General features: G+C 53.2%; 1 protein-coding gene across 3 annotated transcripts; it reads left to right on the top strand.

Annotated features, from left to right (window-relative positions):
* The first annotated feature begins 821 nt into the window (after positions 1-821).
* Positions 822-12,701, top strand: LOC116518387 (heterochromatin protein 1-binding protein 3-like). 3 transcript variants are annotated; one of them, XM_032231730.1, is made up of 13 exons: positions 822-920; positions 4,177-4,346; positions 4,725-4,827; positions 5,435-5,582; positions 6,767-6,932; positions 7,049-7,192; positions 9,377-9,457; positions 9,979-10,133; positions 10,285-10,375; positions 10,497-10,707; positions 10,902-11,013; positions 11,747-11,872; positions 12,070-12,701. In XM_032231730.1, exons 2-13 carry the CDS (start codon positions 4,260-4,262, stop codon positions 12,407-12,409), a joined length of 1,764 nt encoding a protein of 587 aa, XP_032087621.1. In that variant the 5' UTR covers positions 822-920; positions 4,177-4,259; the 3' UTR covers positions 12,410-12,701. The 3 variants fall into 3 exon arrangements, with proteins under 3 accessions (XP_032087621.1, XP_032087622.1, XP_032087623.1); XM_032231731.1 differs by having other exon boundaries at positions 10,497-10,656; positions 12,070-12,700; XM_032231732.1 differs by lacking the exon at positions 4,177-4,346 and having other exon boundaries at positions 846-920.
* The last annotated feature ends 68 nt before the right edge of the window (positions 12,702-12,769 follow it).

Genomic DNA, 12,769 nt, shown 5'->3' with positions numbered 1-12,769 from the left:
AAGAACATCCCAGAAGCAGCCCATGGAGCAAAGCGTGGACAGCCCCACCGTCTTGGGGTGCACGGAAGTCCCTTGGGGAGCATCCCAGTCCAAGGATCGAGGGCAGCGGAGCGAAAATACACGCATATTTTTTTATGCATTTCCTAAGTTAAAAGTTTTTTAATTTTATTTTTATATAAGCAATCCATTAACCAGTGTGTCGTCTGGGTATAAATATTTTGTGGCCAACATTAAAATATACAATCGTCTTCATAATTTAATCTCATTTTAGTTTAAAAATCGTGATGCCAAAGCATCCGCCACGCCCACCAGTCTCTTCGGGGGGAGCAACTTCCGCCCATAAGATGGCGACAACCTCGGGGACGTAAGAGTGGGCGGGGTCAGCTCCGCGCATGCGCCCTATTCTCTCCGTTTCTTCCCCGCCCCCTGCCTCAGGGCAAATCTCTCCCGATTCCCAATTCAAGCGGCGGGACCTTCGTTCCTCCCCGCGAAATATTTTTGTTCGCGTGAGGAAAGAGTGTCGAGTGGAAGGAATGGGGGAGGGAAGAAGAAAAGAAAGAGAGAGTAAAAGGAGAGAGAAAAGTGCGCTTGCGCACTTCGCGCGCCCCGACCTTCCCCCCGCCCATCGGCGAGGACTTTGTGCGCATGACAGGAAAGGGAAGGCCGCTATTGGCGTAGTAATTTTTTTTTTCCTGGCTCTCCCCCCTCACACACACCCCCAGCGGGCGGCCATTGGTCCTTCTCCGCGACGGCCCCGCCTTTTCCTCCCTGTCGCCGCCGGGACTTCCGCCGTTCTGGTTGTGTGTGTGTTTGTGTGTGTGTGAGAGAGAGTGAGTGAGGGGAGGGGGGGAGTTTCCTTGGCCGCCGCCGCTGCCCCCGCTTTGTGCGCCTCAGCTCGCCCAGGGGCCACCGAAGGCGCGGTGAGTGAGAGAGAGCGCGCGCGACCGAGAGGGCGACGGCGGTCTCGGGCAGCGGCCGAAGAAGAGAGGGCGGGGCCGCGGCCGGCCGAGCGCTCCTCATGAACTGCGCCTCCCGCTTTAATGCGCGCTTCTCACGGAAAGGCCCCGGCGGCCCCCTTTCTCCACATAAACCCCACCACCACCACTCGAGTTCCTTTCTGGCCGCTGCTGCGAGGGCGGCCCCGGGTCCGTTGTCGCTGCCTTGGTGGCAGCACAAACCGAACCCTGCGAGACGACGGCACCGGGCAAGGCCGCTTCCCCGCCTCGAGTCGGGCCCTGGGCGCGTAGTCGAGGAAAGTCGCCGAGGCGCACGAAGCTTCTTTTTCCTTTTAGGCGGGAACTGGGCCTCCCCGGGGAAAAAGCCGAGGAAAAAGAGACCCGTTTGCGGTGGGGGAGGAGAGGGGGCGGCTTGGCCTCCCGCATTGGAAGTAATTGCAGCCCCCCCCCCCCCCAGGCAGGGCCCTCTGTTAGAATCGCCCCAGGCAGGACGCTATCCGTGGCAGCCCCGTTAAGCCTTTTTTTTTTTTGCCCTTGAGCAAAACCCCGCAGTGGGGCCTGGATTCCTGGCTGTAGATAATGCCCCTTTGTGTTGGTGTTTGGAGGTGGGGGACAATGGGACTTGACCAACCCAACTTTCCCCCTCTTTTATGGGCTGCTGCACAGTCACTGCCCTTTGCAACCTTTTACAAAAAGGTTGTTTTTTTTTGCAACCTTTGCAAAAAAAAACAAACCCACCACCACCACCCCATTTCCTCCCACAGGCTTAGGTGTGAAAGACCCCCTCTCCCCCAGTTTTCCCAGACAGGAGTGAATTATAAATCTTAAGATTTATATTTTATTCTTTCGTTTCACCTTCCTTCCAGAAACTTGCAACCTCACGGTTTTATACAACCAACTTACCCGCGTTTCCCCGAAAATAAGGCAGGGTCTTATATAAGCACTTTTCTTATAGTGTTTATTTTAAGGGGGAGGTTTAAATGAAAATAAGATGGTCTTATATAAGCACTTTTCTTATAGTGCTAATTTTAGGGGAGTTTAAATGAAAATAAGACAGGGTCTTATATAAGCACTTATGGTGTTTATTTTAGGGGGAGGTTAAATAAAAATAAGATGGTCTTATTTAAGCACTTTTCTTATAGTGCTTATTTCAGGGGGGATCAAATGAAAATAAGACAGGGTCTGAAATAAGCACTTGGATTTATTTTCGGGGAGGTCTTATTATTTTTCATGTGCAGAAGGCGGTGAGCGTGGTAACCTCATGGCTGCTGTTGCCTTGCAATATTTTCAGGGGAGGGCTTTTAGCGCATGCACTCAAAAGCCCAGTTGGGCTTATTATCCGGGGAGGTCTTATTTTCGGGAAAACAGGGTACCCAGCAGATGCAGCAAGAGAGGATTCAAATGTGCCTCGTTATCTTTTAGCTTAGAATCCCCCCCACCCAGCTGACAGCTGCAAATGATGTGATCCTGGGATCCTTTGGAGGAAAGGATATGCTATTGTGTGATTTTTTATTTTATTTTATTTTGCTATGGGATTGGGGAAATGTTACTTTGCATTTGTTGACAACGGGGCAAAGTATAGGGATGGGCTTCTTGTTTTCTTTCCAGGTCTAAATATTCTTGTCTGTGTTATGCAGAAGGTGGTGGTGGGTGGGTGAGTGGGAGGGGGGGGGGGCTCTTGGCTTCCAAGGCAAGCTGTCAAAAAATAATAACCCTTTGCAACTTGGCTTTGTGCTGTGGCATTAAAATTACATTGCTCAGTTCAGTGTGCCTTGTGCTGATGCTTCAGGATTTTTGGAAGAGCAGAAATGTTTGACTTTGTGAAGCAGGGAACACGGTCTGGCACCCGCAAAAAATGTTAAGTGATAAGAATACTATCAGTGTTAGAAACAAAACTGTTGTAAAGAGAAATTGGATACAAATTTTAAGGTTAGGTTATGCTTTTTAAGGGACACGGTGGCTCAGTGGCAAAGACGCTGACCTTGTTGATCAGAAAGGCCGCATAACGGAGTGAGCTCCCATTACTTGTCCCAGCTTCTGCCAACCTAGCAATTGGAAAGCATGTAAAAATGCAAGTAGAAAAATAGGAACCATCTTTGGTGGGAAAGGAACTGCGTTCTGTGTGCCTTTGGCATTTAGTCATGCCAGCCACATGACCACGGAGGTGTCTTCGGACACCACTGGTGCTTCGGCTTTGAAACGGAGATGAGCACTGCCTCCTAGAGTCAGGAACGACTAGTACATATATGCAAGGGAAACCTTTACCTTTACCTATGCTTTTTCCTCAGGGTAAATGGGCTTGAAAAGGGAGCCCAAAGAGATGATTATGTTTTTTCCAGTCTGTTTTTTTTTCCAATCCTGGAAACATCATTTATTAATTTTTAAAAACTCATCCTATTCACATCATTTCTTCCACTTATAAGGAGGATGGGAAGAGGCCTACAGGATTCTTATTAGAATTGTAATCCTTAAAATCATTTTGTATTGTTCTTTCATCTCTGTTAGAATGGGAGGGAAGTATTGCTTTGCTTGTAGCCAGAAAAAATCAGTGGTCTTTTTTTTCTTGGATTCCTGAGTGTCATATTTCACCTGAGTCCTTTTACTCTGCCATCCTATTCTTCCCCTCTGCTGTTAATTAAAGGACCTCTTTGGAGTCTGAATTTAGGTGGCAAGAGAAGATGGTGACAGCCAATGGGGCACTTTGGGGTCGTTTACAGAATTTGCAGGGCGCCCCGGGTTTGGTTGGAATACAACAACATCTGTTTTTTTGGCTGCTTCTGCTTTGCTCCTGTTTGAGCTTTGGGTGAGGGTTGGCCTATTGTCCCTCTGGCATACGAGTGCCCCATGGTTGGAACTTGCCTGAGATTGGCTGCTTCCTCCCCGCTGGTCCCCCCTCTGTAGGGAGGGGCACCTGTTCTTGGTGTGTGCCCCCCTTACCTTGCTTGGCTGTGTTGTGTCCGGCATCATATGTCCTACGGGGCCAGTTTTCGGAGGTGATTTCAGCTTAGCTGCCTTAAGTTTAAAGTAACAGGCAAAAAAGGGACCTGCTTCTTCTCTGTGACTGCTGCTGCTGCTGCTGTTGTTGTTTTAATTTTGTTGTAACTCTGCCAGGTGAAAGGGAGCTAAATTTGCTTTAAGATATTTTTTGTTTTGTTTTGTTTCCTTGTCCTTGATAACCACCTTCATACCAAATCTTTTTTTTTTTTTGCACTTCTGTTAGGAAAGTCCTCCTTCCCCTTGAGGTTAAGCCCTGGGCCTCCAAAAGTGTATTACCCTCACGTTGAGGCTAAAACATTAATTTAAATGGCGACTGAGCTGTCTGAAGCCGATCCCGCACACCGTAAGGCAGTTCCACTCTTAACAGGAGCTCCCCTGGACAAGTTGAGTGAGGTAGGGGCTGACCCCTCTCCACGCTTGCCCCCTGGATTGGCCCCTGCAAGGGCCCTTGCGCTCTTTCTTCCCTCTTGCTTCTAGGAATCTCAGCTGGGCTCCATCCGCCCTTCCTTACCAGGTGTTGATCCCTTTCTTTCCTGCTTCCCCGGTGCTTCCCTCCTCTCCTCTCCCCCCACCCCTCTCCCTCCCCATGTCGTTCTGAGCTGGAGCAAAAACTCTTGTGAGGTGGAAGCAGGAAACTGGACCCCCCAACCTGCTGACAATCCCGAGCACAGTCACCTCGCAGGAGAGGAGGTGGCAGTGGGGTGCTTCTCAGCCTGCCAGGGGAGGGTCCTCCTTTTCCGGGCATCTCGTGACACTTTGCTCCCTTCCCAGACAGTCGAAGACAGAGCCATGCCGATCCGCCGAGCGGTGAATGCTTCTTCTCGGGAAACGCCTCCCAAAAACAAGCCTGCTGAAGCCGAGGAAACGAAGCCAGGTAAAGAGGGGTATTTCTTTCCCCCCTCCCCATTCTCACCTTGACCGCTGCAGGTGGGGTGGCTGGTCTTACTGGGTATATGTAGAGCAGTGGTGGGTTGCAGGCAGTACGCCCCAGTACGCCTCAGCATCTCTTAGTGAAAGCGCTTTTTCACTTCAAATGGGGTCGAGAGTTTTACTTCCCTAAGAGGCAGGTCTGACACAAAATATGGTTGCATTCAGCCCCCCCTCCTTCCCCCCAGCTCTAAACTTATTTTCTATGACATGTCTTTGCCCTTTAGAGCCTTGTTTGACAGGAGGCCTGGTAGTTAACTTGCCAGTACTGTATTGAGCTGGGGAGGTGTGGGGGGCACTCTGGGTTTAACAGTGAGAGTTGCAGCTGTAGGACAGAGCAAGAGGGAGGACTGCAGCTCTCCAGCAAGAGGGGGTGGTGGTCTCTCATCCCCCACCTAACCTTGTTCATTTGAATTGCCAAGGTCAGATCTTGCAGGATCTCTGCAAGAATCTCTGCTATGCCTGGCCTTGCTGGAAAGCCCAAGGGCCCATCTTCAGCAGGGAGTTTCTGGCCTTTTACCAACTGCTTGCCCTCTTTCCCTTCCGCCCTTCAGAACCGGATGTCAGCTCGGAAGAATCCGCCTCCACCGTGGAGGAACAAGAGAATCAGGTGCCCCCGGCTGCCCCTGCTGAGACAGAGCAGCCAAAGGAGGCCGAGGAGGAGAAGGCAGATGTGAAGCCTGCTGAGGAAGCCAAGAAGGAGTAAGAAACCGGAGGGGGGAGGGGGGAGAGCAGGAAGGCCCTAGTAGGAGGGAAGAGGGAGGTGGGCTGCAGAGGCCAAGAGAGCGATGGCAGGGGTGAAATGCTCTAAAGTCTCCTAATTCGCTTCAAGTAGGTAGAACAGGGAGGGGTGTGAACAGCTGTGTTGTGCGATTTAGATTCGCTAGAAAGCAATATTTCCTGCTTTTTAGCAAATATAAATTGCGCCGCACAGCTAATTGTCGCACAGCTGATGGAACAGTTGGAACTTTTCTTAGCATTTTTTTACTACCGGTTCAGGCGAACCGGTAGTTCCGACGATCAGTCGTGCAACAATCGGCTGTGCCATGCAATTTATACTAGTTAGAAATCACTCGGCAGTTGATTGTCTCACAGCTGATCGTTGGAACTACGGGTTCGCCTGAACCGGTAGCATTTCACCCCTGGGCAATGGCCCTTGCTAGAAAGGACCCAGTTGTCCACCATGTGCTTGCTGCCCCCACAATACAATCCATGCCCCTGTGATCCAACTGCCTGGCATGGGAGCTCAGGGGTTCAAAGCCCCCTTGGCCACAGGTTGCTGCCTCAGTCCACTGGGTGGCGCTTCCTGTTGGCATAGGGGACTGACCCACACTTGGGGCAGTGGCAGAGATTTGTCTACTGGCCGAGCAGCAAACTGGGACTGTCAGGTCCACCATCTTCAGCTTGGCGCCTCGCTGGCACCCTGCCATCAAAGGACCAGGGTGGATAGGGGGGTAGGGATGGAGCGGGGACAAATGAACAATAAACCTGTATGCATCTATGTGGGAATCCGGTGTGTGGCAAGTTTCGAGCCCAAATACCTCAGCGTTCCCAAAACATCTTGGTGGTGTTGCATTGTCTGGGATTGGACTGGTCATGGGGAAAGGGGTGGGAATTTGTGCTGAGGCGTGGGAAACTCAGATTCCGCCTGACTTTACTGCAACTAACATCTCTTAATAAAAGCACCTTTCACTTCAACCAAATGGAAATCGAGAGTTTCTCTTCCCTAAGGGATCAGACTGGGACAGATCTGACAGTGGGAACCTTCCAGCATGGGTTTGCTAGCCTAGTTGTGGCCCTTGGATAGGAGAGGTGGGGGTCGTACCATGGGAATGGGTTTTTGAGAAAGCCCACCAAGCCACTCGCCTCTTTTCTAATCCGTAAAGGGAGAAGGATCCAGAGAAAGAGAAGGAGAAAGAGAAGAAAGTGAAGAAGACCATTCCCGCCTGGGCCACACTTTCGGCCAGCCAGTTAGCCAGAGCGCAGAAACAGACGCAGATGGCAGCTTCCTCTCGTCCCAAGATGGATGCCATTTTGATCGAAGCAATCAAAGTGAGGGATGGGAGCATTGGCAGTGGGGTGGGAGTGCGGAAAGTCCTCTCAACGGTTTGGCTGCTCAGACAGATGCCAGGGAGGGAGCTGCCCACACACCCTTCTCACCCTCCCAGGCGTGCTATCAGAAAGGCGGGGCGTCAGTGGTCGCCATCCGAAAGTTCATCATCAGCAGATACCCTTCGCTGGACCTGGAGCGGAGGGGGTACCTCCTGAAGCAGGCCCTGAAGAGGGAGCTGGAGCGGGGCGTCATCCGGCAGGTAAGGACTCTTGGCGCTACAGACTGGCCTGCCCTTGAAGGTCACTATAGCTGAGGGAGGGGCACGCAGTATGGAAAATCCATCCGGTCATTTGGGACAGGACTGTGCCTTTCCCTCCCTCCCTGCTAAGAGCAGCTCGTGCTTGGCTTGTCCTGGACTGAGCAACACGCAACACACACACACACACACACACACACAGCCAAGTCGGATAAACGTCTGCACAAACTGGGATTTTGAAACACTGATCAAATATGTTTAATACTTGGCGTTATTTGTAAAACCCACCCATTCGGAATATTGAAGATAGATAGATAGATAGATAGATAGATAGATAGATAGATAGATAGATAGATAGATAGATAGATAGATAGATAGATAGATAGATAAGTTTATTTATAGGCCGCCCTTTTCCCTGAGGGGACTCAGGGCGGCTTACAACTTATGGGGTAGGGAATACACACAATGACATATAAAACAATACATAATTAAAAATAGAAGCAACATTCATCATTCGGGTGGGGACGGATTATAATCTTTAACCCCAGGCCTGACGGGATAGCCAGATCTTGAGGGCTGTGCGGAAGGTCTGGAGGGTGGTGAGGGTACGAATCTCCACGGGGAGATCGTTCCAAAGGGTCGGAGCTACTACTGAAAAGGCTCTCCTCCGCGTAGTTGCCAGTCAACACTGGCGGATGGAACTCGGAGGAGGCCTAATCTGTGTGATCTAATAGGTCGCGAGGAGGTAATTGGCAGGAGGCGGTCTCTCAAGTACCCAGATCCACTACCATGAAGGGCTTTATGGGTGGTAAGTAGCACCTTGAAGCGCACCCGGAGATCAACAGGTAGCCAGCGCAGCTCGCGGAGGATAGGTGTTATGTGGGCGAACCGAGGTGCACCCACAATCACTCGCGCGGCCGCATTCTGGACTAGCTGAAGTCGCCGGATGCTCTTCAAGGGCAGCCCCATGTAGAGCACGTTGCAGTATTCCAGCCTAGAGGTCACAAGGGCACGAGTGACTGTTGTGAGAGCCTCCCGGTTCAGGTAGGGCCGCAACTGGCGCACCAGGCGAACCTGGGCAAATGCCCCCCTGGTCACAGCCGACAGATGGTGATCAAAGGTCAGCTGTGGATCCAGGAGGACTCCCAAGTTGCGAACCCTGTCTGAGGGGTATAATATTTGGCCCCCCAGCCTGAGTGATGGAACACTAGCCAAATTATTGGGAGGGAAACACAACAGCCACTCGGTCTTTTCCGGGTTGAGTACAAGCTTGTTAACCCTCATCCAGTCCCTAACGGCTTCAAGACCCCGGTTCATCACGTCCACCGCTTCATTGAGTTGGCACGGGGCGGACAGATACAACTGGGTATCGTCCGCGTATTGGTGGTATCTTATCCCGTGCCTCCGAATGATCTCGCCCAGCGGTTTCATGTAGATGTTAAATAGTAGGGGGGACAAGACCGACCCCTGCAGCACCCCATATGTTAGGGGCCTAGGGGTCGATCTCTGCCCCCCAACCAACACCGACTGCGACCTGTCCGAGAGGTAGGAGGAGAACCACTGCAAAACAGTGCCTCCCACCCCCACCTCCCGCAGTCATTGCAGAAGGATACCATGGTCGATGGTATCGAAAGCCGCCGAGAGGTCAAGGAGAACCAAGATGGAGGCATGGCCTCCATCCCTGGCTCTCCAGAGATCATCGGTCAATGCGACCAAAGCGGTTTCTGTGCTGTAACCAGGCCTGAAGCCGGACTGGAATGGGTCAAGGTAACTGGGTGGATTAATGAGTAATTCTTAAAAATATTAAATGATAGTACTTAGGGGGGGACAATAAATATAGGGCACAAAGAAATGTTTTTTATATTTAAATGAATTATTGGGGAAATGATAAAGGATTATGGAAAGAGATAAATACCGTTGAAGTTGGAAGATTAGAACTATACATATTTATCTGTATTATTACTATTAATGTTGTTTAAAAAAGATTTGATCCAGTCAATGTACTATCCACAAAATGTCCATGTTTATACTGGAAAAAGTAAAAACAAATTACAAAAAAACCACTCCATTTCTATCCCGTTCTTCCCCCTACTCCATCAACTTGGGGGAGGGGATGTTAGATGTCCTTTGAATTTGCAGGAGGTTTTGTTTCCAGCCTGACCGCTTGGTCCATTTTCTCTGGGACAGGTGAAAGGGAAAGGAGCGTCTGGAAGCTTTGTGGTGGCCCCCAACTCAGGGAAAACGGGCTCCAAGGCCAAAGACCGGAAGGTAAGTCCGGCGGAGTTGGGCATGCCCCAGAGCCCTCCAGAAGAGGGGCCGGCAGCCTTAAACCCTCAAAGGTCCTCAACTGATGCCCCCCATTCAGTTCTTGAGCCGATCAGAAGTCCAGTTCTCCCACCATGGAGTCTCCTAGCATGGCAACCTTTTTCCTCCACCTGTCCTAAAGCCCTCTCAATTGTGGGGCCGACCGGCGACAGGGAGCCGCAGCAGAGGGATGAAAGAGCCACCTGCGGCTCCAGAGCCGCAGGTGGCTGACCCGTGCTCCAGAGTCTGAGCCAGCAGGAGAGTTCTGCTGCCCTCAGGGAGGGGTGGGGTGGGGGTCTTCTTCCAAGGAATGTCCATAGATGTTCCACAGGCGCAGCCCCTCACCTGGAAGGTGGAGGGAGGGGCGCAGCGGCCACTGCCACGTCTGGCCCAATAGAAGACCAAAGGGGCCTTAAGCTCCATCTTGGCTTGCCAGCCTCCTAGGGTGGAGCCCTCATATCCCTTCCGTCTCGCTTTCCTTTCAGCGGAGCTTGTCGGCCTCCAGTGCAGAGCAGCACGTGAAGCTGGAGGACATTCTCCCGCTGGCCTTCACCCGCCTCTGCGAGCCCAAGGAGGCCTCCTACAGCCTGATCAAAAAATATGTCTCCCAATATTACCCCAAGCTGAAGGTGGACATCCGGTAAGGTGCCCAGAAATGGGCATGACTGTAGCAGCTAAGGGTGGTGGTGACTCTGAGCCCCTGTGTGTGTGGGGGGGGGGGCGGGAACACCTCCCCTGCCCCTTTTGCAGGACCAGCCAGCCAAGCGGCCTCTCTCTGGCTTCCCCTTTAGGCCCCAGCTGCTGAAGAACGCCCTGCAGCGGGCGGTGGAGAAGGGCCAGCTGGAGCAGATCACGGGCAAGGGGGCTTCCGGCACTTTCCAGGTGGGTAAGGGAGGGCTTGCCTGGCAATTGGGGCTAGCACGGGTGGGGGTGGGGAACTCTTCTCTTTCCCTCCCACCTCCTCTTGGCCAAGTCGCCCATTCCTCCTCCTTGTGTGCACCAGCTGAAGAAGTCGGGGGAGAAGCCGTTGCTGGGCGGAAGCCTGATGGAGGACGCCATCCTCTCCGCCATCGCAGCCATGAACGAGCCCAAGACCTGTTCCACCACCGCTCTCAAGAAATACGTCCTGGAGAAGCACCCTGGCACAAACTCCAGCTTCCAGGGTAGGACCAGTGCAGCGCTACGGGGAAAGGCGCTCGGATTCTGCTCCCCAGGTGGCTGGTGCAGCTCCTCCCCTCCCAATACCCTCCCAGGGGGACTGTCCCCCACTCCGACTCGGGCTTCTCCATTATGAGTGCCCGCCTTGCATTTGGAGCCTTGGATTTGAAAACTCGGCACGGGGCCCTCTGGAGTGGGCTTCCTGACATTCCCACAGCCCCCCCAATACCGTTTTCTGTGCCCCCTGCAGTCCACCTCTTGAAGAGGACTCTGCAGAAGTGCGAGAAGTACGGCTGGATGGAGCAGATCTCCGGCAAGGGCTTCAGTGGCACCTTCCAGCTGTGTTTCCCCTACTACCCAAGGTGAGTCTGGGGCAGTCGGGGCCTGGCACTGGCAGATCCCTCTCTCCCTACTGTCTGGCTGGGGGGTGACCTCCGGCCTGCTTATTCCTTCCCTGCTTGGCTGCTTGTGTTCTGACCGAGGCTTCCCGAGAGCCTGAAGCCAACTCTTGGTCCCAACAAAAACCCCTTTTATTAATTGACTATGAATTCTGCACATTCCCACCCAGCAGTCTTTCGAGGGAGGATTTATAGTCAGAGACCTCATCTGGCTTGGAGAGCTGACAGGCCGATAGCTTCAGAACTTGGCCAGGAGTCTCGGAGAGTCAGGAACCAATTAAGCGAACTAATGGTCTCCTGCAAACTCCACTCCCCTTTCGCTCCTCTTTTATTTCCCCTGGGAGGGGCCATTCATCGTCCACCTGTGGCCTTCCTCCCAAGTCGACCCCTGTTCTTTAGCTTTTCCCTTCCTCTGGCAACTCTGTGCATGTGCACACTGGGAACAGGCTCCAGCTGTTCTTCTGCCTCACTGATGTCTGACTCCGAAGGGAGCTGATAACCGTCAGATGGCCCTGGTTCCCTCTCTGCTCCAATACTGAGCCCTCATCAGAGCCTTCCCCAGACTCCAGGACTGGCCCATCTTCCTCCCCAACCTCCTCACTGTCCGAATCTACTGCCAGCACTGCTGGCCGCTGGCGGGCCACAACAGCTAGCCAGGATTGGCTCTTCCTTGGGGTGACCTCTCTTTTCTCCCTAGCCCCGGCATTCTGTTCCCCGAGAAGCAGAAGGAGGACAAGGAAGAGGAGGATGAGGATGAGGAGGAAGAGACAGATGACGATGAGGAGGAAGAGGAGGAGGAAGAGGAACCGCCTCCAAAGAAGAGGTATGTGCCCCACAGGCTGAGTCAGAGGTTGGGGTTGGTGGCCATGGGCAGCCTGGGCGTTACCGGAAGGTAGTGAGCCAGGCCAGGCTGACTGACCAGCCAAGGGGATGTCCTGTCCTTTGGTGGGGCTCGGATGCTGCTGTTTTTTCTGCATCGGCCGCATCAGGCAAGCTGAGATCTTGTGCTCCCCTGGGCAGGATGCCAAAACGACCCCCACCCAAAGCCCGGAACAGAGCCCCTCCCATGGTGAAGCGACGGGAGGCCAAGCCCACCGCCCGGAAGGCTCCCCTGGCGCACCGTGGGAAAGCGAAGCCGCCGCCTCCACCACCACCGCCACCCCCCAAGGCTAAGAAAGCCAAGGCCATGCCCCCAGCCCGGCCGGCCGTCAAGAGCCTCTCCAGCACCAGTCCGGCTGCCAAGAAGAAGCTGGCTGCGGCGGCGGCGGCAGCAGCGGCAGCGAGTGCCAAGCGGGACCGGAAGCCCTCCGGGAAGAAGAGCAAGACCACCATGCGGAAGTCGCTGAGAGCAAAGAAGTAGCCGGTGGGTGGGTGGGTAGGCAGGGGAACCGCTTGGGTGGGGAGGGCTCCTTTTATAAGTACAGCCCCCTCCCCTTCTGTTTGTAATTTAGTTCTGAGGCTTCACCATCTCTTGTCTCCCTCCATTTCCCCCACCCCAGCAGTGGAGAACCGCAGCACTTCCCCCCCCCCCCACTTCCCTCCCTCTGCCCGCAGCCAGCCTCTGGGTCTAAGCATTGCAGGTAGATCCACACCAGGTTTTTTTTTTAAGTTTAGCCCCTTTAAGACTTGGGGACTCCAACTCCCAGAATTCCCCAGCCAGCCAGCATGGCTGGCTGGGGAATTCTGGGAGTTGAAGTCCCCAAGTCTTAAAGGGGCCACG

Source organism: Thamnophis elegans, chromosome 15, assembly GCF_009769535.1.
Source record: "Thamnophis elegans isolate rThaEle1 chromosome 15, rThaEle1.pri, whole genome shotgun sequence".
In the NCBI taxonomy this organism is placed as follows: domain Eukaryota; kingdom Metazoa; phylum Chordata; class Lepidosauria; order Squamata; family Colubridae; genus Thamnophis; species Thamnophis elegans.
This window is presented reverse-complemented; position numbering and strand designations above follow the sequence as displayed.